Below are 27914 nucleotides of genomic sequence, written 5' to 3' on the forward strand. Positions count from 1 at the left end.
CATGAACTGGACACAAATTATCAAAAAGTCAAGATCTACCTACTTTCTATTCACTCTAATTATCAGATAATTATTGGTGCATGTGGTTATCATTGATAGGAGATTTTCTCAAGGTTTTTGCCTATCATCTTAAAAACTCAATTAAGGCAAACATGTTTAGCTTTATAAGGATCTAAAAAAAAATTTGGACGAATCCCTTAGAAGTGATTGCCATGAAATGAGTCTTTTTTGCTTATTTTAATGTTTTTTTCTATATTTGATTTTTTTTTTTTTTATAGTTGAATGGTAGATATTGCAAACAGCAAATTCAATCAGAAATTAAAGATCTACAAAATAACCAGTTAAACTATTATAATGACCAATAGATGACTTACTCTTTTAACTTGATATGACGATTTTGTTAATTTATGTTTTACAAATTTTCGTGTTTTTACCATTTATTTCGAAAAAGTATGATAGAACAATGTATGCAGAAAGCGCAAAAAGAAAAAAATAATTAGAAACCCAGACAAGATCTACATGAATATCAAACAGCCGAAGTCTTCGCATGGATCATCGTACATTAAAGAGGTTCTACATAACTGAAGACTTATAATGGCTTATTTTCATGTTTTCTTTTTATGTTATCTTGAAAACTACATCCCCATGATCATAGATTGGTTGAAACATACATAACATCAATAATCAGCAATATATTTTTGACTATTTTGTTTTTACAATTTTTCCAATTGAAATATTATAATAGATAAGTATATTGCAGAAAGTACAAACGATGAACAGCAAAATATGATAGCCATGATAATTTTTTTTACCAAAATCAAAATATAATCAAATCATCATATGACTTCAATGGGAGTTATTGCTCTTTAGTTCTGATCATTGCTTTGAGTTTTGGGTAAACTCTATAAAGTACATATAGAGAAACTTTATACAGAAAAATGATCAGCAAAACAATATCAATAAGCCAGATATTTTGTTCATGCTAGTACAGGTGAGCGACAAAGTATCGTTTTTGAATAAATCGTAGTAATTTCTTCAAGATGTCAGAATAGTTCTATCTAATTGCAATCTGTTATGACTTATTATTAACAACATATCATTCGTTTACAGTAACATACGAATTCTATCTATGAACTGCATGTCGCTCATTACCTTATTTTTTCTTCTTATTTCATATTCGAATATAATAGCTGCTTTGTTGATAAGATGTACTAATGCTGCGATATTGGCATGTGTTACTAAGGGGTGGGTGACGTTTTGGTAAATAGTGGATAGGCAAATTGAATAACATAAAAATACTGTTAAATCAAAACAAAGTATCAAATTTTAAACGGAATAGAAACTTTTGCTGGTGTAGGGTGTTGACAAATAGAAAAGGATTTCTTAAAACATAACTGGTTATCAAAACATAAATTTAATAATGTGTAAATGTTTGCATGTGCTATGGTGTTTCTTGGCTCTAGTTTGTGTATCAGTATGGACAAACAGCTGTAGTGAGGATGCAGCCTGTGATGATGTTGTTACCATGCCATTAGTGGATAATCTGGGGGCCACATTAAAAGCTGATATAGATGTCAAGAATCTAAACAAACATTTAAAAACTTTCATTGAACAAGAAATGAAGAAAGTTTTTGAAGAAACCGCAAACAATGTGAAGACTCTTGTTGAAAAGGGAATTGACGAATTGAATACAACAGTTCAAGAAAAACAGTCAGGTATTTCGTTTTATTCGTTTTTGTTTTGTTTTTCATTTTTCAGACTTTCCGTAACTATTTTGCTATCAGTCAGATCTTAGTTTGTATAACAAAGAAAGAGAAAATTGTTATTTTCATGCATAAAAAGTTCAAACTTTTGGAGACTAACTAAGATTCATAGTTCAACTGACAAAACCCTAATAGAATATCTATAATTACTTTTACAATTACCTGCAATTTTCACTATCTATTCATTTTACCGTTACGACAGCAAGATTTAATGATCGATCAGAACATCGAATATAAAGAAGATCGGATGTATATGAAGAGATTTTCTAATCAATGTGATACATGAATCACATCCTATATTTGTCGTTGAAGTTTTTCATGAAGAATCCCAAGGTTAGGACATGTTCAAAATAGCTTTTAATAACAGCGAGACTACTTAACTCAGTTTTTTGTTTTTGTCTTTTTAAAATCTGTTTTTGTGCTTCGTATCGATCTGAAAGTTGAAGGTGGTACCTAACACTACAGGGAGATAACTCTGTAAAATCAGCTCAACGTTTTGATTACGCTGTGTTGTTAAGGGAGTATCAAGCTTCTCAATGATCAAAATAAGTGTTCATCAAACTGTTATATAACCAGTGTAATTTTTCTGATAAAACGGTTGGTTCAAATTTTTTGAAATTTTTATATTTTTGTCAAAGGCTCAGAGTAAATACTTTGTCAAAATTTAAAGAAAATTAAACGAGCCAAATTAATTTTAGTCAAAGTGTTGGGTCCCACCTTAACCCTTTCCAATTGAATTGTATTGCCTGTACTATTCTAAACCTCACTACATGTTCATCTGCTTGTCCATCGACTCAACAACGTTGTGAGGGGTGTCTGTTGTTACATACATATATGTCTAACTTTTCAGTCATTTATGGATCTTATTTATCTCTTTTTCTCTACATCTGATTTAGAACATATTTAGAGCTTAACATATTGTTAATACACCAGAATACCTTGACATATATAGATGTCTTTTATTATAGGCTGCTTTTACAACATTTTCCTTTTGCTTAAATAAAATCAGTTCAGATAATCAAAATTGAAAGACAGTAAGTTTGATGAACATACTAAAAAGTGTCATTTTATTTCATTTTTACATCGTATTCCGTTTATTTTTAAGGTGTGACATACATACGATGGGGAAGAAAAGATTGTCCAAGTAGAGCAGAACTGGTTTATACAGGTAAATGATTCTACATTCGAGTTCGACTTCTAAAATATGTAACCTGAAGTAAAAACAAGATGTTTGTTTCATGGCTTTTTAAACGTTTGAAGACATGAATGAATCAATATGGAAATTTACAAACTAATACCCAAAGCACTTTAAATGAAGAAGGTTATCTGGTGTAGATTTAGTAAATAAGCAAATATAATTACATAATAAATTTTCACCTTTTTCACCTTAAATGATTGACATTTTTGTTTCATGTTTTATCGTGATATTTTTCCTGCAATGTTGCATTTTCGATTACAAAACCTAAAACCACCTCTTCCTATTTGTAAATATTTTTTTGTGTTAAAGTTTCACCAACGCACCATGTAATATATATTATAGTGTTGTGTGATTGTTATAATGATGTTGGTCCAAAGTGCCTGTGTGTTGGAAAATCGAAATATTTGACTGAGACAATATAGAATAATTGACTTTTGATGAGATTGTTACAATAATTTATCATCCCCAAAGATATGACATTAATTGAGGACAACGATCAAGTGTGAATTTCTAGCAGTTGCAATGTCATAGGTCACTGTTCAATTTTCGTGTTTTGGTCTGTTTCTCATATTATATTATAAATATAAAATTTCGACTTTACTTGGTAGATGGAACGTGTACATGTCTGTTTGGCAGCAGTCAACCATGTGTTATAATCTTAATCACTTTAACATGTATAACTTGGATGGAGAGTTGTCTCATTGGCACTCACACCACATCTGCCTTTATCTATAAAAACGTTTATTTTTTTTTAAATTTCAGGATTAGATTTCAGCATTCAAATTTTTAATATTCAATTTTTACCAGGGTCGATCGCGAGGAAGCAGTCAAAAACATAAAGCTTCATTAAATTTTCCTGGTTAAATGTGTTTCGCAGAGATAATGAACATTAATTAAGCTTTATGTGGCGCATGGTGTGTGGTAGGTATGGAACGCCGAAGCTGCCTTATGATAATGACAGAAAAGTATGAAAGATACATACATGTCAACTGACCCGTATACTGCGGGTGTGACCCGAGATTTTCACAATTCTGAGGGATCACCCGGGACATCCGCCGGGTCATTGAAATAACCCGGGAATTCCGAAAATGACCCGATTTCACCCGTATTTCTTAGCCTTGAGATTGATTTCATAAGTAATATTCCTTTGAAATACCGGCAAATTTGTAATTCTTCCATGAACAGAAAGTTCATCTAGCTATGTAAACTGTCACATTAAGTGACCCATTAAGTGCATGGCTTTACTTGACAGCTTTGGTGTCAAACACACTGTTAATTAACACCAAATACCTTAGCTTTTAGTTTAGGTCGTCAATAAATTGCACTATTGGTTTACAAAGATATTTCAACTAGAGTTACTTCCCCTTATTTGTCACCATTCAAAATTATTCCTTATATTTACGTTTTATGGGTGAAAAAGATTAAATCATTAAAATATAAAATTCAAATACATATTGAAAAATAACTTTTCATTATTTTTATACCTTTATAAATCTTTAAAAAAAAGTTGAAAATTATTTTTTACATTTATACTTCCTTTAACTGTATTACTATATTTTATCATAGTCTAATTTCCTTGGAAATCGAATGCTGGTATGTTAAAGGCAGTAGCTATATTGTCAAACATTTTAAAATTACATTACAAAAATAAATTGTAGTAATTGATGAGTTGTTGATCTCAAAACGTAAAGAACATAAGACTGTGTTACATAAATTTATAAAAATCTTTAAAAGTGCAATGAAATAATAATCAATAGGATTTAAAATGACTTAAACAAGTGAACATGCATTGACGTTTTGGTATCTTTAATATACATTATAAGAAAATGTACCAGAAATACTGAAATTCAGCTGGAAAAAGTTCGTACGCGTTATGACCTGAGATTTGATTATTCAATGCAGGTCATGACCAGCATTTTCATCGTCACAGGTTGACAGGTATGAAGATAGCTACATCTTGTACCAATATGTCCCATAGTATATATGTTTATCTTAGTGATATAGCTTTTTAGGGTTTTTCTCCCAGAAACCAATCCAGGTATTTTATTCAATAATAAATTTATTGTCAAGTTATTTATTTTAGGACAGGCCGGTGGTAATCATTACACGAAGAAAGGAGGCGGTGTTAACTACCTTTGTCTACCAAATGATCCAGAAAATGGAGAACAACAGTCGTATTCAAATGACCAGATATATGGTAGTGAATACGAAATCAAGTATGCGCACACACCAACGGGATGGCCCGGAAGTCTGCACAATACGGAGGTACCTTGTTCAGTCTGCTTCCGGAAACATAAATCCGCCATGATAATGGTTCCAGGTATTTTGAAGTTTAAAAACACATTATTCAATTAACCACCTTTAGCGCTGCACCCTATATGATACAAATTTTGCTTGATAAATTACAAGGAAGACTTAGCCATAATAAGTCATGGTAGGGAAATCGACTCTACTCGTAAATAAATATTTAATATAGTAACAAGTATATGTACTTCTTTAACGTCGCTGTAGCAAATTTCACAAATTTGTAAAATTTAAGTCCTTTCTTTGTCAGAAAGTTTTGATTTTATTAGACTTTTATTGTATTGATAATGAATGTAAAGATTTGAACAGATCAAAATGTATCTGTGAAATCTTTCGGTTAAAACTAGTTAGATAGATACGATCAATAAAGTCAGTCATTATACTAGAATTGATAAATGAGACTTCATTGATACTCAAACATGTTGAAGGTTTCAAGAATAAGATATAGAAAAATTTGCTTACTGCCATAATTGGTTTTCGTTTTATGTCAAACTTTTATTTGTCCATTGTTTCATTGTTTTAGCTTTTGCTACCCATGGGTCTGTCATAGATGAGCATATATACAGAATGTGTTTCACTCATCATTGAAGGCCTTATAGTGACATATGATGTTAACATCAAAGGTTTTGGGATCTATAGTGTCTACAAGTCAATGGTTTTTCTACCGCCTTTTTCAAATTTTATATGACTAAATAACTATATACCACATATCGACCTTGTACGACTTAAGTATTACTGCGATTTGTTGATATTTCAGGCAGAAAGACATGCTACAGTGGTTGGAATACGGAGTATCATGGCTACTTGATGAGTGACCACAACAGTCAAGCCAAGATCGACTATGCCTGTGTTGACAGTAATGCTGAACCGCTGGACAATTCAAATGATGTGAATGAGGATGGAGCTCTGTTCTTTACCGTACGAGCAAAATGTGGAAGTTTAAAATGCCCACCGTACACAAATGGTGCAACGGTTCTTTGTTCTGTGTGCACAAAATAAAGGATAAAGAAAATTAAGTCATCTAGATATGTGCCAGCATATCAATTCAGTGACACCAGTTAATTGATTGGATAGTTAATGGTTTTCATGCAATGAATTAAGATAAACAAATTGTCTGTGTTTTTTTTGTGTCTATCTGATTTCTAGTCTGTTTAAATATGATACATTCATATGTCCAATATTGCTGTTTCCATACAACTGATTAAAAAAACGAAAATATAGTGCAACAGTGCTAATTCGGAATGAACTGTTGTATTTCTGTCATAAGGTGTATTTGGGTATTGGTAGTCCCCTGGGGTTGCAATAACCTCGTAAAGAGATATTTTATACGGGGTATATAACTCTCAATTGATACGATATTCCCGTGCTTGCATTTCCTATCATGAATTTCTTGACTTGATAGAGGGTTGCTGCTCACAAGGAAGCTATTGAACCAAGAGTTCCAAATGATGAAGTTGAAATCATCCATTCGTAAATTTTACGGACGACATCACGAGTTGGTTGACCGTTATGGAATAGCCGTTTCACAAATGATATCGGATATGTTCCTTACGTCGTTACTACAATCCCCTTCCCTTTCATGAATGTGACCTACCGAATTAGACTATTTACCGGATTTGTTACCACATAAGGAACACGACGGGTGCCACATGTGGAGCAGGATCTGCTTACCCTTCCGAAGCACCTGAGATCACCCCTAGTTTTTTGGTGGGGTTTGTGTTGTTTATTCTTTAGTTTTCTATGTTGTGTCGTGTGTGCTGTTGTTTGTTTGTCTTTTTCATTTTTAGCCATGGCGTTGTCAGTTTGTTTTAGATTTATGAGTTTGATTGTCCCTTTGGTATCTTTCGTCCCTCTTTTTTTATACAGTCTTACGTGTTTGATACATTTTGACATTTTGGTTGTTTTAACTTGAAACTAGGCCATATGTATTGTGTATTTCCGCACCCTCTTATGACGCGCAGTTTTGATAATTAATTTAGAGTTTAAGTTAAATTTTACTTCTAAAGCAGTTTTTAGGTTTTTTTCTTGAATAGATATAGGAAGATGTGGTGTTAGTGCCAATGAGACAACTCTCCATCCAAATAACAAATTTATAAAAGTAAACCATTATAGGTCAATGTACGGCCTTCAACACGGAGCCTTGGCTCACACCGAACAAAAAGCTATAAAGAGCCCCAAAATTACTAGTGTAAAACCATTCAAACGGGAAAACTAACGGTATAATAAATGTTTAGCAGCAAGTTTCGCCTAAAACTTCTAGGCCCTGTCAGTTGAAGTTTTAGAAAGCGATGAAGGGAGTACACATATTTTTAATAATTACTCTCGAATATTTAAAAGCTTTATAGTGTTGATATCGAAAGCTAGCTTGCAATTACTAGTAACAAAATTTGAGGTTTTGCATGTGTCTAGTTATCCATTTAGTATGACGTTCATTTTCACTGAACTAGTACACATTTTTGTTTAGGGACCGGCATCCCTCAGGTACGGAATTGTCTCACTATGATGAAATACCATTAGTGGCCTTTGGCTGTTTTCCGCTCTTTGGTCATGTTCTTGTTTCTTTGACACTTTCCCCATTTCCATTCTCAATCTTACTATCTTAAAGCTAACGTATGGCTTGTTATATATTACTGAATTTTTCAGCAATCACATAAACGAAAGGTATCTTTTATATACAGTCAGTCAGTAGCACCGATATTTAAATTTCCTAAATTGACCAATCACTAATAAGGTAACACAAAGTAACTAATAGAATCGCACGAGGTTAAAACGGAGCGATAATGGCAGTGTTCACGTTAAGCGTCCCTTTCTGTATATGGTGCATGACCTCTCATGCGAATGCAATCAGCCAAAATGTAACATTGGGAATAGGACACAGTCGATGAGATACATGTAACATATTGAAAGATTGGACATTTTATGTATAATTGCTTGTATTTGATCTTCGGCATATACGTTATTCATCAAGTCCATCTTTTTTTGGTAACTTTCGTTTAGGTCGTTTGTTGCTGTAAAATCTACATTTCTAACCATTATTCCAGAAAATCTTATAGAAATGAGTTGGAGACGCACTCCTTTCTGATGATTGATCGTTTTCGTGAAATGATGTGGTCTCGAAATGTGCATGCTCTGCATCGAGTCTACTACAATGGTCTATTTCTGCCTGGTTGATCTTTGGTATTGCAATGTCAGGTTTTGTTAATTCAGCTTCTTGTGAGCAACTGCCATCAACTGTTACATATAAATAAGAATGCAGAAAATAACCAAAGTGATGTTTTCTACAGTATTGTTTCAGAAGATAAGATACGATAATGTTATGGAAACCTATACAGCAAAGCAAACAGAAAAAGGACGGACAGTTGCTTGAATAAATAAAACAGAAGAGCATTAATGACCATGTCCCCTTGAAAAATTGAAGAAACAAGAATATGTTCATTGTACACGGATGCCCCACTCGCACTATCGTTTTCTATGTTTAATGGACATTGAAATTAGGGTAAAAACTCTAATTTGGCATTAAAATTATGAAGATCATATCATAGTGAACATGTATACTAAGTGTCATGTTGATTGGACTTCAACTTCATCAAAGACTACCTTGACCAAAAACTTTAACCAAAACCTTAACCTGAAACTTGCATTATCATTTTCTGCGTTCAATGAACCCTGAAATTGGGGTCAAAACTCTAATTTGACATTAAATTTAGAAAGATCATATCATAGGGAACATGTGTACTAAGTTTCAAGTTGATTGGACTATCGTGGTGGGGCATAAAAATAACCCAAATACTTTTTCTTCCAATCAAATAAAACAAACAAACAAAATACTTTTTCTTCCAATCAAATAAAACAAACAAACCAAATACTTTTTCTTCCAATCAAATAAAACAAACAAACCAAATACTTTTTCTTCAAATCAAATAAAACAAACAAACCAGTTTCTTGAAGAAAAAAACGTCACTCAAAAAGAATGTATTGTTATTCATCCAAACAAACAACTTGTTTGTAATACACATACAGACAATTGCTAAATATCTGGAAGAAATATCCAGATGACATGACAAAATCAACAAAAACGTATAATTCGTTTATATATAATTAGTGTTTCAAATTATAATCATAAGCATACGGAATCGTCATGCATGAAAAAAGAAAAATCACAAAAATACCGAGGAAAAGTAAAATTACTAATCAAATGGGAAAATCAAAAGCTCAAACACAGCAAACGAATGGATAACAAATGTCATACAGGCAATTTCTTAAGTAGAAAATGATGGATTAACCTTGGTACTTTTGAAAGTCATTAAAAGATATTTTACGATTGCAAACGTTAATGATTCTGGCATTAAAAATTATAAACTATATATGTATAATCATACGTCTACCTCCTTCAGACGAACGTGTTGTGCGTTATATAATCCGTTTCGTATTTTTGTTTATACTGAGCCAGTACCCATGCTCAATTTTCAACCTCACAATCTTCGTGCTTATATTTCTACTTCAGAACATGCCCGTACAAAGTCAGGAACATAACAGTTCTTTGTAGTGTTTTGTTGACTTTTTCATCTTTCTATCATTTTGGTAGTTATGAGCTAGCAATGTACTTTATAGTCGTTGATATCGTCTATAGCTACTTACTTAAATATTATTATAAGGTTGAAGTTGTGTAAATGTAGTAACGACATTGTGTTCACTAGTACAGTTACCAACATCCATAGTGCAGATACTTAATTTGTTGTTGATATTTTTTAATTGCAAAATCTAGTTATTCAGCCATGAAAATTAATATAAAATAGATTAAATAAAGGCAACAGTAGTATACCGCTGTTCAAAATCTATGGACAAAAAACAAAATTGGGGTAACAAACTAAAACGGAGGGAAACGCATTAAATACTAGAGGAGAACAAGGACACAACACCACAATGTAACACACACAGCAACGGACTAAGCATTAGACAAAATCCGATGGGAATGACCAATATAACATCAAAACCAAATACATGAATCTGGGATAGAAAAGTACCGTGACACGTCTTATAGCAATGTGAATTACCTTTTTCAAAAATGAGAAACTTGATGGTATGATTGATATTTGTATTTGTCATGATAATGTTTATAACATGAGGAGATAAATACACTATGTACAATGTAACATACAGAATAGTTAGTTTTTTTTTTTACATATGACATATATGAAAGGGGTAGGGGTGGCATATATTACATATTTTATTGATGGAATAAACTTATGATAGTTAATGAGATTAGTGAGGTATGGATGTCAAGACTTAAAAACAAAAACAAATGTTTATATTTAAAAGACATCCGATAGCTTACTATCCATATCTTTACCCGATTACCGACAATTAATAGAAAAAAAGACACAAAAACGTAAGCAGTTAAATACAAGTGATGATTAATGGAATGGGTGAACATATACAGTAAGTACATTTGTATAGAAAAATAAATTATCATCTGTAGTTATGTCCTATATACATGTTCATGATACATTCTGACGTTGATAGTATGGTTATTTGAAACAGAGAGAACAATACCATTTTTTTATTAATGTGAATCCGTTCTTTATATATAGTCGAGCTTTCTTCAAGTTTGTAAAAGGGTTATACCATTTGAGTCTTATATCACACTATGCTTTAAATCAGCTTCAAAGTCCTCGTGATTTATCGTAGAAGCTTTAGATAATAGATGAACATTTTCCTTACTTTTAGTCTTTGTGTATATCGTTATAGGAATATCATCATCTTCATCTTCTTCATCAGAAAGTAAGTCACTTCCAGATTGTTGATTCTGTTCAAAGAATATAATTTTGATGTTTCGCTATAGTAATTGTAAATTATAAATAATATTTGTTCCTATGAACAACCAAATTATATATGTCTGCATTCGAAAGGGTGGTTTTAAATAATGGATGTGAAGTTATTCGATATTCGATATTCAATATCCAAGCAGCTGCTAGCAGTCGGTTCGACATTTAAATTTAGTTTAAAATAATAAAAAAAATAATATATTTAATAACATTAAAAGCATGATTTTCATAGTTGAAAGGAGTGGAAATATACGTAGGAAATCGTTTTATGGAGCCTTCAAGTTGTCTAAAACTCTCGTTGTCTTCGAATATAAACTATAATCAATGCTTATGTAAGTTACATATTTGTCTTTATGTAATACAGATTTTTATCCGTAAAACGACATCAAGACAGTAATTTTATATCTCATATTTCTAAAAGAAAAAGAAAAAACAGATCACTCTAGACATTTAGAAATATAAATAGAAATGTATATGGAAAGCCCCATAAAAAAATATATATATAGCGAAAACCTACCTGAGACCGCTTAAATGACGGTGAGGCCCTCTGTTCTTTCAATATCCATAAAATCGAAGATGACATTATTCTGGGGAATCCGTCTTATACAACCTTTACATATACAGTCTATGATTTAGTTGATTTATAGGGACATTGAAACACCAGGGGGCCTCACCGTCATTTAAGCGGTATCAGGTAGGTTTTCGCTATATATTTTGTTTTTGTTGGGGCTTTCCATATTTAAGCGGTTTTGGGAAGGTTTTCACTTGACATTTCTTTTTTGGGCTTTTCATAAATATTTCTATTTATATTTCTAAATGTTTCTAAAGTTATCGGTTTTTCCTTTTTGTTTTAAGAAATTCATATATAAAAGTACATCTTTGAAGTCGTTTTATTGATAAAAGTCTATATTACATAAAGACAAGTATGCAACTTAGAAAAGGGTTATATTCAAATTAACATGTACAACAGGTTGAAGAGGTCAATGAACGACTTCCTATGTATCTTATCAGTCATCTTAACAATGAAAATCATGCTGTTAATGTTATCAAGAATTTTTTTATTTTTATGATTTTCAATTTAATTTTGAATATCGAACCGACTGCTAGCAGCCGGATGGATATAGAATATCGAATATCGAATAACGAACCGGCTGCTAACTTCACATACATTTTTAAATAAAAAATTTGAGTGTAAAACTAAATGGAATTATGATTTGGATTACTTTTGAACAGTAATGTCCATGTTTCGGTCAATGGAATATTTTCGATTCCGTGATAAGCTTAATCAGAAAGGAGTTGATGCGACAAAATTACGAACAATGGCCAAATTGTGATGTTTACAATGTACTACATTTGTTAACAACAAAATAAACAAAAATACCGAATTCCACAGCCAATTGAAAAGGAGAAGTCAATAACACCTGACAATATTAAACGCTTGTTTATATAAACCAACAGAAAGAATGGAAAACAACTGTTGTATTCCTTTACTTGGAACATTTCGAAGAACATTGATGGTTAAACCCTTGTTTTATAGCTAGCTAAACCGCACACTAAGTATTACAGTTGTTTATAGTTTTGTTTCTGTTCAGTATTCGTTTGTTGATGATATAGAATATAGAATTTTGTAGTACATGATAATACAGAAAACAACGTAAGATTCTTTGTAAGTAAGAGTCAAACTAATCGTATAAAACTATAAAAAGCATGAATCTATATAATCGCATGACTTACATATTTCCATAGCTGGTTGCAGTTAAAACATCTCATAAAAAATTCCGGTAAACAGCAACATAGTTTTTCTGACACTGGATAGATGTAGCGTGAATTAATTTTCCCTTTTCTCCATCCTATAGCAAATGAAATGTCAACAAGTAAGATTATGTATACATAGTAAGGTAGGAATTATTTTAATAAAAAAAAAAGCCCATACAATGCAAGTAAGCATGATAAAAAAAAATGTTTTTCGTTTTGCTGTAGATATTTACGGACTATTGTCCGTACTGCACTTTATTGGCGGTGAGATGGGACCAGTTATTCGGTGTCGTGTCTTCGGCATATCATTTATTATCATCTTCTTGTTATATTCGCTTATTTATTTTATTTTTTAATTAAAAAATATTACAAAAAACAAAAGTCAAACATATTGTGATTTGAGGGGGGAAATTTCCACAACTTAAGAAGAACAATTTTGAGTTTTTATGTATTTTGTACAAACGGGATCATCATATGTTATGCCAAGGTTCAATCCTTTATGTGATATCGTTCTTTTAACATCAAAATTTGAAAATCAATATATTGGCGATTGCTACACCTCTAGATGCCGCACGATCTGCATACTCTCCAATGAGGTCCGGGAAGCTTATGTTTAGTATTTCTATGTTGTCTTTACGTCATTTGTTTGGGTATTTTGCCATGGATTTGTTAGTTTGCCACTATGAGTTTGAATCTTTCTTTTGATATCTGGTATAAAGTTTTTTGTTACTTTACCAGTTCGCATGTTATAAAAAGTTCACAATTACAACGACCACATTAACGCAGACATAATCATCACTGAGTATTAAAGCAAACATACCTGTTGCCCAGCTTATTAGTATTCCAAACACAACTGAGATACCAACAGCAACCGTTGGATACCATAGAAACGACAACTGATATATTATTTTATATCCAGACCTATTAAATAAAATGAAACTAGTTATTTTTAGTTTATCTTAAATTTGGTAATTAAATAAGATACATAAAGAACATACAGTTTTTGGACCACATCGAATGATATGCATACACACTGGTTATTAGTTAATTGCCAGGTTATTGCCTGCACGGGAATTATCAGCCAATCGGTAGTGATTTTTTTAGGTCAATAACAATAACTTACGTCCCCGAGAGTATCACCAGCCCAGTAGTCAGCACTTCGGCGTTGACATGAATATCAATTATATGGTCATTTTTTTTTTTATAAATTTCCAAAACTTTTAATTTTCGAAAAACTCAGGATTTTCTTAATAGGAATAGATTACATTAGCCGTATTTGGCACACCTTTTTTGAATTTTGGGTCCGCAATGCTCTTCAACTTTGTACTTGTTTTGCTTTATAGCTATTTTAGCTATCACCGATTAGTCTTATGTAGACGAAACGCACATCTGACGTATCAAATTATAATCCTGGTACCTTTGATAACTTTTTACTTACTTCAAATTGCAATAGAATGTCTCATTGAAAAAATAATTGTATATGCAATATTCAGTAAAACAGCTATTTTTTTCGTCACCAATTGTTCATATAACACTGAACTAAAAAAATATAAAATGTTTACCAGTCCACAGAATGATCTGTCATAAGCTCCGTTACAACTTCAGGTTTACTCGTAGCACTAAAATCTACTACGTGCGATGTAAATTGGTTAAACAAATCATTAATTTGGTCTTTAACATCACATCCATCCGTTCGGAAAGGTAATTCTGGTAATGGAGCTTGATAAACAAATGCCCCAGCGACGATCCAGAATATAACTATTGATCCAATTATAGTTCCAACAGTCGCTCCCTGAAAGTAAAAAAAATATATGATAATCTAAATTATGAAATTTAATTGTCTAAGAAGTTAAAATTATCTAGACGATCGATGCAGCCTTGTAAGGATCGTATTCAGATTACAAAATCATCTTTTTTTATTTAATTTTTTGCTTCGTAAGGAATTGCAGATAAAATTAAAACATAGTAAGATTTATTCCTATGAAGAATAAATCCGGTTATCGGAGAAAAGAGGGCTCTGTTTTGGGAGTTGTCCCGCTTTTCACACGTGGTGGAATTTATGTATTATGAGTGACGTTGATTATTTTAACCTTGATAACTTTGACGTCATTCCTTCTTTACCACGATACAGCAGAGAGAAGACGTAGAAAACTGAGTTCCGCATAAATTAACAAATGTTGTTTCAAGATACCCACCAACCCACCACTCAAGTTGAAGTAATACTCCTAAAATGTAATTAATATGCACCTGTTTAATATGTATATATGTTATATCATGTTGTTAGTTTTTTGCTGTTTTTGTTCTATTTTTCAGGTTGAAATGACTGAGAGTTTGTTTCAATTGTAATCCCAATCCTTCGACACGGCTTCATAAAGACTTCGATCATTTAATGGAGAAAATAGCGACACAACATCTACAAATATATTATGCTTCTTATAATGGAATAATGTATCCACTGATCTTCTGTTTCCCAGGGCCAGCATCCGATATATTTTGGAAGCAATAATGTTAATAAAGATATGATATTACTATATAAGGAAATGACATTGTAAGGAATAACAATAAGGTGTAAATAAGGAATAAGGAATGGACAATAATGTGGAAATAAGGAATAAGGAATGGACTATAATGTTTAATTATATACTAGGGACTTGCCAATTTTGTTTCTTGACAGTCCAATTCTTCGTCAAGCCGTGACCGTACAATTTTGTACTTTTTCCAAATAAACTATTTCTTACTTTATATTGTATGTTATTTGGCCCCACGTTGTCTCAGATAAAACACTTTATCCTGCAATTGGGTGTTCTACTATACAGATTAAGCAATACAGATATCCGCTATGCTGTATTTGTATCCTACACAGATACCGCTTTAAAGCTCCGCCTACTGCCGGACTGAGTATTGTATGAACCTGCGTGACCTCAGAATGTGTATTGCAGGCGCATTCCAATGACGTACCAATGGCGAATTCACGATTACTTTTATACGTTCTGTTTGTTTTCAAACATTTCTTTAGAGCAATAAAAACCAAACCACCTTTTTGATAACATACACACATGAACAGCAGTCTTTTCTGCGATGACAACTATTGATTTCAAAACTCGAATGTGTATAATTGTGTAACAAAAACAACCATGTCAATTTCAGCATGCATGTTAAGTGAATGTCTAGTCTGAAGCGTAGGACAACGCGTACACTCCTGTTTTAAATTGGACAATGTTTTGTTATTTGTTTTTACTGTTGAAATAAGTTGTTATGTTATAATAGATAATTATTTACCTTGAGCGATGTATTATTGTTGACCATTCGAGATTCGATTTTTTGCGAACCCCTCTTCAGCTGAATGTGTGATTACTGTATCGTATTACTACACTGGCCTCAAGGGATTTCAAATCGAAGGTAAATGCAAAACATGTGTTTTTGTGTCTTTCAAAAGACAAATAATATACAGAATTAATTGCAGGATAAAGGCAATAACTGTTTAGTGTCTTTAAATATCAGCTGTATTTGTACTCGGCTCGAAACAGGTGTAATAGCTCGCTAAAAGCTCGCATACACATTGTTTCCTAGCCTCGTACAAATGCAGCTGATATTTAAAGACACTAAACAGTTATTGTCTATGTACGTAATAAGAATAAGTACAGTATATTATATGTCTGAGGGAAGCATATAGTGTGTGCATGTCAAAACATTTCAACAAGAACATAGTACATTTACCTTAGCTGTATTTGGCAAGACTTTTGGGAATTTTGGTCTTCGTTGCTCTTCGGCCTCGTACTTTGTTTGTCCTTTTTAACTTTTTTGGATTCGAGCGTCACTGATGAGTCTTTTGTGGAGGATGCGCGTGTCTGGCGTATATACAAAATTTAGTCCTGGTATCTATGATGAGTTTATTTACCCCTATTGTTTTAGTTAAAGAAACACTTCAGTGTTACGTTTTAATCTTCTATCTTGTTTTACAGATTAAAATCCCCAATGTATAGTATAATTTTTTTTTATTACTTTTCATTTTACTATTTAGGCTGAAAAATTAGGAGACAACCATTTCCTTCGCGTCAAGTTTTGTAGCATTTTGAATTGTAAAATGATGAAATTTTGGACAATGAAAGCAAGTATAAATAAGCTCTTGCAGACAATAACACACATTTTACATTGATTAATTTTATAAGGTTTGTTTAATGCCATCTTAAAAATCAATACACATCTATCACTCCTTCTCCCTAAGATTTCACGATGAGTTGTCAATGATTATATTTATTTTTATATTGTTGATACTTTTATCAATAATCCATATTCTCTATCATATGCACGAATGTGAGCATGCACACACGATTCAAATATGCATATCACAAATATTTCAATCTCGTATTGTGTCATTGATTAACGGAATGCTGTAATTAAAATTAAACAAAAAATTGACTCACCACTGCATTCACGCATGGCATAAACATTCCCATTATAAACAATGCCAAAAGGGGTCCACCAGCCATACCTAACACTGTTATCATAATCTAACAAAAGAAAAAAAAATGATTTTACTTTATTAAAAAGAAAGCCAAGTATATCTACAAGAAGAAGTAAAGGTAAATGGCCTTACTCGTGTAACACTAATTGAAATGCTCTCATTTGGATATATATATCGTACTACAAACGACATTGACTATAGATACATGTAAAGGATGATAAAGTTGATCTTTTGTTTAAATGTTTAATTACAGAAGATACGTTATTGTTATCGGTTTTGTCAAAACTCTTGCTAACTTGCATTATAATTAATCATGAGATATTTTAAATTGTAATTGGATTGTTACTTATTTTTTAAAACATTGCATATGAAACCATGTCTTGATTTATTGTGCGTCAAGTCTAATGTCCGAAACCTATCAGTCAAACATGAAGTAAACATAGAAGTTTTAAAATACTATAATAGTAGGCTAACATGAATATATTTCGTGGCATATTCATATATAAGATTTTTAACTTCGAACATCAAAAACCTACCACAAAGAATACACTAAGATACACAGAAAAATCCCGACTAACGGCTTACCATACCCATATTTTGTACTAATCATTTTATAAAGTTATTGATCAATATTTCCTACAAACTAAGAATATTGTACTTAGACAAATCATTTTAAACGGCGAAAGTACCTGCAAAACAGTAGTTCCCAGAAAGTAACACAAAAACGCTAGTCCGATAACAAGAAGTCCACCGAGTACACCTGAAATCAATAATGTGTGTAATAAATGTTGCGTTAAAATTTGTTTAACATGTATATTACAATTTTTACCATTCGTATACTGTAGAATACGACCAAATATAATTTAGCTGATTTTTCCATTTGCATTAGAAAGATTCAGGACCATTTCTCATTAAAACATAGTTGGTCAACCTAAACTGTAATAAAGTATAATTTTGTAAAGCTTTTTATCCATAAAAAAGTTGATCGTTACAGTGTCTTGATTTAATTCTAGCATTCAAGCTATTACATCATTGTACATATACCCCTTTTTTCTTCGACAATTTATCTTCCGTTATCAACGGTGCTTTTGAATATTTCCTAGTTAAGGTGGTACCTAACACTACAGGGAGATCATAACTCATTAAAATCAGCAGAACGTTTTAATGACGTTGTGTTCATAAGGGAATATTAGGCTTCTCAATGATCAAAATAAGTGTTTGTCAAACTGCTATATAACCAGTGTAATTTTTCTGATTAAAAGTTGGTTCAAATTTTTTGAAATTTTTATATTTTTGTCACAGGGTCAAAGTAAATACTTTGTCAAAATTTTAAGAAAATTAAACGAGCCAAATTAATTTTAGTCAAAGTGTTAGGTACCACCTTACGAGATCTTTTGACTATCAAGTTGACTTTCACCTGGTATGATACCATGATATACCTCAGTTTACATACCTGGATTCATTTCTGTTTACCAATCATTCCCATCCCTTACTTGTGTGTATGTATACCTTGATAAATTTGCGTTTTTCTTATTAAAATTACCTAGCAATTTTGCCAGTCTTGCTTCTGTTCTCTGCGACAGTGTCACATCACAATAGTCCAGTGTCGGCTTGATCAAATCTTCCAGCACAGTAATTGATAATGCATTTAAACACGATGAAATAGAGCTACAATGAATTTAATTATATGCAATCAAATCAACACCAATTCTATTGTGGTTTATACAAAGTTTTAACGAAATACTGAGGAATAAAAAAACCGCTTTAAAATCCTTCAATTAAAGTTATGTGCAGGCATAAATGAAGGGTTTGGTTTCGATGAACACGATGAATGAATTAACACATTCAACACGTATATAAATAATCTCAATGGAGATATAAATATACTACATAACGACACTGGCTCTAAAAGCATGTGCAGAATTATTACATATTTTCCATTGTTTTAAATGTTTAATTATAGAAGACAATTTACAGCAATGATACGTGATCGTTTTATTAGGACAACAATTCTGCTAAGTATCTTTTTAGTCTTTTTTCATTTGAACTGTTGTTTCAATTTTATGTTATGGTTGTACAGTTTCAATGTTTTCTATTTATTGGAACGGTTGAGCGCCAACAAAAACATTGAACCGACCCATAGTTTTCAGGTCAGCAGTTTGAAATCATTTTTTTTGGTAAATTTTTCCTGAAATAAGTTTTTTTTTTGTTCTATAGTTATAGTTCACTGATATGATTTAGCTCGGCGATGACAGCCATATGGTTACCATTAGCTTTTCACATCGTTAAGTTTTAATGTATAGAACATTCCGCATATATTCTTATTGTTTAAGTAATATTATTACCTTAACGCGGCACTGAATATACAAGCAACAAATAAGCCAGGAATACCATTAACTGTTCCCAGTGTCTCCATGACAAAATATGGCAAAAGCTGAAAATATATCAGAGGATAAACAAAAACAAAAACAGACACAGAATAAACTATTTTAGCTTTAAATCTGATAACTGTTTGGTCGAATTATGAAGGTGTACTCATTGGTAGATTATCAATACTTCCATTTTGTAAGATCTATCATTACTGTTACAATTAAGTCGGTTTATTCCGATCATGACGATCACATTATCAACTGGTTTAGATGAAACATTCATAAGGGTAAAGCTTGGTCTCGTCTGACTACTACAGGTGTAGCGTAAAAAAGCGTATTCCAGTTAAGTGTTAGCTGGACTACTTTAAAATACAAAATATCCGGTTTTCAATGACAGTCATTTATACTCCGTCACAAAAAACGAGTCATTTGAGGAGATTTTCCTTCGTGTATCATTTTGGACTATTGCACTGTTTCACATTTGAGTATATAACAATTCAGGTGATTTGTTTTTAACAAAGATACGCTTTGACGGAAATCAAGAGAAAACACATTTAAATATTTTCACACTTAATCAATACTCAAATGTGTAAACCATAACTAGTTATCATAGAAATCTTCGTGAATATCATTTGAATATGTTCATTACATTAATTTTCTGTTTTTTTATCTTGTTTTTTCCCTCCCCTTTTTAAACCTTTAGATGAGCATCATGATCTCACCTGGTCTCTTGCTAAAATCTTTCCATCTAGCAATGGATCACAAGTAGCGTAAGCAGCATATATAACTAATCCACTTAGACATACTAGCGTAATAAGCAAGATGGTGGCTGGAAGGCTGATAAATAATGCGCTGAAAGATATATTATATTAGTCAGATAACTTGTATTATTGTATAGCAATATAATATTTCCAACAGAAAGTAACCAAAAGTTAGCGTGCAATAAATTCTAATATTGCACTAGTGCAATAAATCTTCAAAATTGATGACGTCATCAACGACAAAATCTTAGTTTAAACCAATTTTTACTTTCAAATATTATATTGCTATACAATAAAAGGGTTATTGCATGAATATTGGGGAATAGTGTCCCTCGTAGAACATATATTGCACTCGCAAGCTCGTGCAATATAAAATTCTACTCGGGACACTATTCCCCAATATTCATGCAATAACCCTATATTATTATTGTTCTTATTTATGTTGTTGAGTATTTAAATAATAGTTATAAAAACTAGAAATGGTATAATAAGAACTGGTTGTTCTAGCAGTAGTGGTGTTTTAATTATTTTTTTGATTGCAGAATGAATGTGTTTCATTATTAAATTTCTCATCTCAATACAAGAGTACTTTTTTTATTTAATGAGGAAATTGCTAATTGTTTTTGGTTCAATATATGTTGGTAACGGTCCTGTAGCCTACTTAAAATTGTATTCATTAAGAGAACAAAAGTTCCAAACATTGGGTAAAAACACTACAACGCAACCATAGACAAATTGATTTTGACCAACAAAACTGCAAAAGAAACAAGGATAAAATAAGATGTTACAGAAGAGTTCGCAGGATACATATGCTTACAAAATGTTAAAAACTATATATATAATGTACTTTTGACCTCTTGTCACTTCTTGTCAAGTAATTACCATTTCCACTGCTCTATGATTAATACAAAAAAATAATAAATATTTAAGGCTGAAAGAATGTCGAAGGTAAGTTGATTATTATACAAAACTGCTAGTTTTTGTTACAGAAAGTTGCATGTCACACAGTAACTCACTAGTAAACTGTCTGAAAGATCTCAAGCGGTCATAATGATCTGAGCAGCTCTAAAAGACTGAGCAAAAACATTTTTAAGACCTTTTCGATCTTTGTGTACATTTTCAGACTTATCCACTGTGATAAATTTAGCACTGTTGGGACAATTGTCTTGCAGTTAAAAGAGGGACGAACGATACCAGAGGGACAGTCAAAATCATAAATCGAAAATAAAATGACAACGCCATGGCTAAAAATGAAAAGGACAAACAGACAAACAATGGTACATAATATGTGCACTGTTTATACAATTGTCTTCCAGTTAATATGTGCACTGTTTAAACAATTGTCTTCCAGTTAATATGTACACTGTTCAGACAATTGTCTTCCAGTTAATATGTGCAATGTTCAGAAATTGTCTTCCAGTTAATATGTGCACTGTTCAGATAATTGTCTACCAGTTATTACGTGCACTGTTCAGACAATTGTCTTCCAGTTAATGTATGCACTGTTCAGACAATTGTCTATCAGTTAGTATATGCACTGTTCAGACAATTGTCTTTCAGTTAATTTGTGCACTGTTTAGATAATTGTCTTGCTGTTTTAAATATGTGCACTGCTCATACAATTGTCTTGCAGTTAATATGTGCACTGTTCAGACAATTGTCTTGCAGTTAATCTGTTCAGTTAAATTTATGTTCAGACTGTTCAGTAATTTTCGTTTTCCTTTAAACATCACAATTATACTGAAATACCAGAAAAGCTACCGAACAGTATTAATTTGTCTGCAAGCGAATTTTTAACAGCTCTGAAAAGTCTAAAATACTGAACATTACGAAATAATATATTGGTCCGACTTTTCAGACGATCTTAAGATCAAAATTAACGTTTAAGACTAAAACTCATTTACAAGTGACTCTTGACACTTATGGTAATGGTTATAATTCGTAGTGACTGTTACGCTTCTTAAAGTGATATGTATACTTATTTGAAGATACTTACAGTTGTGAGCTTCTTACATTACTAATACTCATGTATCTCTGTAACATTGTTTGATTGGCTCCATAGATAGTCAGCTGACCAATAAAACTTCCTACTATTAACCCCCAAAATGTGCACCGTACAAATGGACTAGGATCAAAACTGAAAATTGACCAAAGCAAATCCCTACTAAAATTTAGAAGCATTTACTTTATATATTCTATTAACAGATATAAAAAAAAACTGTTCTAAACATGAATTTAGTAAATATGGAATTTTGTAATATGTTCTCTTTTAGTGACTTTTGGTGTGCGAAAGGTTCACAAAAACTACTATTCTACCAATTAATAACCATTAAATAACTTAATCTTAGACAATATTGATTTATCTTCTAAAAGATTGTGATACTACACAGATAAATGGTAATGCAAAGTTGTTATTGGAATGAGCCTTATTTTATAAATCTATGCATGCAATGAACTACACTCGACATCTTGTAACTGTTTTAACTGAAGAGCAATAATTTAGTTAAATCTTTAAAGCATTTTGAAAATAGAATTGATTTGTTTTTTTCTATTGCAAAAACGCTTACTTGAAAAATTCAATTCTGTTTCCTTCCGATGCAATTTTCCAGACCTCTGCTAGTCCTCCCAATTTTGAGCTCCCAATTGAAATGATGCCAATAAGACCACCAACAACAATGAATGTTTGGAAGGTATCTGTCCACAATACAGCCCGCAATCCTCCCTTCAGAATATAAATATTGTGTAGCATAGTATAGTACGTATCATTAAGTGAAACAATGATATTCCAAACAAATATTTGGTTTCCTTTGTGAAATAAGTAACCATATTTGTAAAAGAAGCACATTTATTGAAAAATAAATCATTGGAACAATTCTGCATATTTAGTATAGCAGTTCATAAATGAATATTGGTCTTGCCACATAGATGCAAATATTTAGAATATGCTATAGGGTCTTTGAAATTTTCATCATTACAAGCTGATGTGAATATACATAGTTGAAGGCAAAATGTTCGTCCTAACTTCATACATTTTCTAAGACAAATATTAAAGCATTTGTATTTTAATGCATACATATGAATTGAACATTTAGTACGTATATTGTAACATAATTATTGTTAACATATAATTAGTTTGAAGTCTGCCTAAGAAAAAGTCTTTTTTCCAAATACTTTTTTGTACGTACCATAGATGTATAAAATGTGACTACAATACCAACACTAAGTATAGATCCCCACAGAGACAAACCAGTTACTACAATATATGATATAGGTTCCTAAGATTGTGTTTATAAACTTTGAAAAGAACATATCTTAAAGGCAAAGTTTGTTCATTCATACATTAATTTGTAAAAATGAAGGTTGAGATCTCAAAGGAAATGATTAACTATTGCATATTGCAATTGTGTGTGCCATGGCTGTAGTGTTGACAATTGGTGTGGATTCTTGTCTTTCTCCTTTCACTTGATTAACTACGCAGTATATTTTGCTATCTCACTTATACAGCTGGTTATTAGGCATTATATTTTGATTATACTTAAAAGTGTAATGTTTAAATGCAGATACTATTATCAACTGGTAATAAAAATTTGAAAAAAAAGATATCTTATGGTAACTATGTTGCAGGTAAAATATCAATTTCAATGATGATTTCCTTTTTTTTAGAAGAAAAAATTATTCACAATTCCATCGCTATCTTTAACACAACTTGCCTTGATTCAATGCTAAAGCTGGCGCATACAATACGACGGCCATGTATAAAAGCTGAAGCAGAAAAAAGAAAGATTATCGATCTACGAAAGAACGGTAAGTACAATGTATTGTTAAAATTTCAAACTTGAAATGTCATATATAATATGATTGTTATTTCTCAGTTTAAAGCTGACAATTCTCAGTTTAAGCTTGACACTTCCAATTTTGAGCAAAGAAATGGCCCTTTGACAAAAGCAACAACACATTGAAATGAGAAATGTCCTTTGAAATGAGAAATATTCTTTGTAATGAGAAATGTATTTTGACATGAACAATGTCCCTTTAACATGAGAAATCTCCCTTTGACATGAGAAATGTCCCTTTGACATGAGAAATGTCCCTTTGACATGATAAATCTCCCTTTGACATAAGCAACAACAAATTGAAATGTGAAATTTCCCTCTGACATGTGAAATGTCCCTTTGACATGAGAAATGTCCCTTTGAAGTGAGAAATTTCAACTTGGAACAGCAAAATGTGAACTTGGAAGTATCAAATGGCAACTTAGAACCAATAAGGTTACCTTTGAAGTGAAAATGTTAAGTTGATAATAAGTAATGTCAAAATGGAAAAGAGAAATTAATTTAAAAAATATATGACCATACCAGTCAATCGTATCATTATATATTATAAATCACCTCATCTTAAAAACCAATATACCAGACTGATGGTAGATTATTTGTGGTCTCTTAAATCAATTCACAAAGATTATAAAACATTTGTCACATCTATACATTTGTCACATCTAATCATTTGTCACATCTATACATTTGTCACATCTAAACATTTGTCACATCTAAACATTTGTCACATCTAAACATTTGTCACACCTAAATATTTGTCACATCTATACATTTGTCACATCTATACATTTGTCACATCTAATCATTTGTCACATCTATACATTTGTTGATTGTTTAAAAACATTTCTTTTTTGTAAAAAAAAAAAAACCCATCAAACAGTAACACGTTTCAATCTCCCAACAAGCTCTCGCCAATTTGGTGTAATGCAATGAGCACAATCTTAACAATAAATGTTCATAGACATGTACTAAACAGGGAATTGTATTTTTCGAAAAAAAAACTCATCCGTTTCTGAAGTAGCGGCTTCTTCTGGACATTTGATTTGTTATAAGGTTTCCGAACCAACTAAATGATATATAACTTATCTACACATGACACTTTTATTTCCTACGAATTTACTTGCCTTGTCGTGAGTTTTCTGTCTCTAAAATTAGGATTTTCTACCTCACGATCAAAATATTGTTATATGACCTAGTAACATGTGTACAGAGAAACATCATTGCTCGCTTATGCAACAAAAACGTGAAAGAGCACCAATGTGAAAGGGGTCACTATACAAACCATGTGACAGAAAGACAGACAGGCAGGTATGTATATAAACTAAAGTGTATTTGCAGGTGATGCATGAATTTGATATATCAATCATAGAGAGGGAAGCATTGTAAAGTTGTTTTAACCTTTGGGATCTATAAAATATTACATAGCGCCAAAATAAACAATCTACTCGATGGACAATGCAAGTAATATGACTTTTTTGTAATTATTGCTAATATTTGCCGTTTAATGACTGTGGATAAATAAATAATAGTTACCATTTCTAAAGCAAAAATTCCACCTGCCAGATATCTTGTTGCTCTACAAAACCTCAACTCTAAATACTAAATAAAATAAATTAAAAATGAGAATAAAAAGTATATTATAAACATGTTTATGTCAATAAAAATTAACAAAAAAAACATTTCTTCGACTGCATGTTGTCTGCTCTTTGGTCTGGTTGTTGTCTCGTTGATATATTCCCAATTTCCAATCTCAATTTTCTTTCAATTGTTTTTCCAATACAACGTTTAATTTTCTGCAAAATTATAATAAATGTTAAAAATTTAACTCAATTATTCTTATACAATTACCATGTTACTTGAAAGGAATGGGTGTCAAATGTAAATGAAACATACAAATAAATGGCAAGGAAATGAAAATTCATATAACAAATAAAATGTGGAAGGCAATTTATTTACATAGCTAAGAGATCTATACAGAGCATAGGATTCAATATATAGAACATACTTATAACAAACTTACCTGGTACGCACTTGTTAATCCAAGATTGTGAAAAAATGGCAGAAAAACATAACACGTCGCAGGGTACGTAAGTAGACCAGAAAATGCAACTAAATAATATTGACTTCCAAAAACATACATTTCTGTCGGTGTACCTAACACGGTAATAGCAGACATGTAACTTGCTACTAAAGACATTGCAACCGGAAATACGGGCATTTCTCTGCCACCCATGAGAATGTCGTCTGCTGAAGCCTCTTTCGCGCCCCATTTTTCTTTAAGTAAATAGTATACTCCTATGAGTCCAGAAACTATTAGTACAGCACCAAACAAACAATAGTCCAAAGCTGTAAAGGTAGCAGCCATATTGTATTTTTATGAATGTAGCAATAATTTAACTGGCTTTATGTATTAACAACAAAGAATATAAAACATCTATTTTCAGAAAAAAATCCTGTTTCATGTGGTAAACGGACTACACGTGGCCTTTAACACTGGACATAACCTTCTACAAATACGTCTATTTCACAATATTTAGCTGTGAAATAGATAAGGAATTAAGAATAAACTAAGATAGACCTTGATCGCAGAATACACTTACGAAGATTGTATTTGTTATCTTAAGCTCGTGTTCGGTGTACTTTAACATGTTAATTCGAGAATGTTATACTATAAAGTCTGGATGAAATTAAAGCATGTTTGTTTTCTTATTGCGCGTTAAAATAAAGAAAATATATTTTTTTTTAAACAATTATAATGTAACAGTTTTTTTTTAATGTTTTTGTAATAAAAATGATACAGTCTGTATTTACCTTCCATTGGTGAAATACTGGTTCGAATATTAAACACATGTATTAGAATTTCATGACCGGGTTAATGAAAAACAACGTAATTTTTTCTCAACCAAAAAAAAAGAATTTACCTGAAAATAGCGAATTTAGCGTAAAATTGTAGGTCACAGGTTCAAATAAAAATGGTATTCCTGACTTGATTCGATAATAAAGTTTTGATTGGCTCCACAAAAACAGCGTTTTGTTTTTATCGAAATAAAACAGACTGTAATCTGCTTTTAATTTGGAAAAAGGTTTATAATTTAAAAAATAAAATACACAACTATAATTTAAAACTACTTCTAAATATGTTTTGAACCCACTCATATATATTTTATAACACAACAATTTAAAACATAAAATTGAAAATTTGCGCACCGTGTTTTCAAAATATGATATGATTATAAAAAGTGAGGTACGTAGATAACGGAAATAAGATACCCCTTCCAACTCATTAAAATACATTCTGTGTACCTACAAAATATAAGTGTAAACAAAGTTAAAATACAGAGTAATTTTTTTTCCTGAAATTATTTCAGTAGTAATCTGTATACATAATATTGATACATAGAATGTAAATCTAACCATTTTATTATTATTAATTTACTGAACAATCTCCCTGTTTGTTCGGTAAAACTAACACTATACAGGGGTGCCCTGTCAAATGATGTAGACATGGTATTCATTATAACAGCAATAGTGCAATAAATCAGATTTAAGATAAAAAAAAAATGTAAACAAAAGTCGACAGATATACGAAATTCGAAAAATTGGATTCAAGTAGTCTCCGGTGGATACTATTAGCAACTGCT

At 31.6% G+C, this 27914-nt stretch overlaps 2 protein-coding genes across 2 annotated transcripts; one reads left to right on the forward strand and one right to left on the reverse strand.

Moving 5' to 3' along the window:
* The first annotated feature begins 1111 nt into the window (after positions 1-1111).
* LOC139512409 (uncharacterized) lies at positions 1112-6376 on the forward strand. Its single transcript, XM_071300017.1, has 4 exons — positions 1112-1715; positions 2869-2931; positions 5045-5281; positions 6023-6376. Exons 1-4 carry the CDS (start codon positions 1421-1423, stop codon positions 6262-6264), a joined length of 837 nt encoding a protein of 278 aa, XP_071156118.1. The 5' UTR covers positions 1112-1420; the 3' UTR covers positions 6265-6376.
* A 1649-nt stretch (positions 6377-8025) lies between these two features.
* LOC139512408 (sodium-coupled monocarboxylate transporter 1-like) lies at positions 8026-26891 on the reverse strand. The gene is made up of 16 exons (XM_071300016.1): positions 26294-26891; positions 25807-25872; positions 24151-24202; positions 23626-23693; positions 23008-23162; positions 22437-22577; positions 20402-20531; positions 19656-19744; positions 18854-18978; positions 18000-18070; positions 17270-17356; positions 14408-14637; positions 13666-13766; positions 12825-12940; positions 10987-11071; positions 8026-8496 (listed from the first exon to the last, which is right to left on the reverse strand). The coding sequence occupies exons 1-16, from the start codon at positions 26636-26638 to the stop codon at positions 8291-8293; spliced, it is 2067 nt and encodes a 688-aa protein (XP_071156117.1). The 5' UTR covers positions 26639-26891; the 3' UTR covers positions 8026-8290.
* Positions 26892-27914: the final 1023 nt, after the last annotated feature.

Source organism: Mytilus edulis, chromosome 2, assembly GCF_963676685.1.
Source record: "Mytilus edulis chromosome 2, xbMytEdul2.2, whole genome shotgun sequence".
Taxonomy (NCBI): Eukaryota; Metazoa; Mollusca; class Bivalvia; order Mytilida; family Mytilidae; genus Mytilus; species Mytilus edulis.

Bases quoted from the DNA above. Each gene is read 5' to 3' on its own strand.
- LOC139512409 (XM_071300017.1), top strand. From the start codon at position 1,421: ATGTGTAAATGTTTGCATGTGCTATGGTGTTTCTTGGCTCTAGTTTGT. The intron at 1,716-2,868 runs GTATTTCGTTTT...TTTATTTTTAAG, and splicing joins AGTTCAAGAAAAACAGTCAG to GTGTGACATACATACGATGG. The intron at 2,932-5,044 runs GTAAATGATTCT...TATTTATTTTAG, and splicing joins AGCAGAACTGGTTTATACAG to GACAGGCCGGTGGTAATCAT.
- LOC139512408 (XM_071300016.1), bottom strand. From the start codon at position 26,638: ATGGCTGCTACCTTTACAGCTTTGGACTATTGTTTGTTTGGTGCTGTA. The intron at 18,979-19,655 runs GTAATAATATTA...AATTCATTGTAG, and splicing joins ATATTCAGTGCCGCGTTAAG to CTCTATTTCATCGTGTTTAA. The intron at 13,767-14,407 runs GTAAACATTTTA...TTTATTTAATAG, and splicing joins ACAGATCATTCTGTGGACTG to GTCTGGATATAAAATAATAT.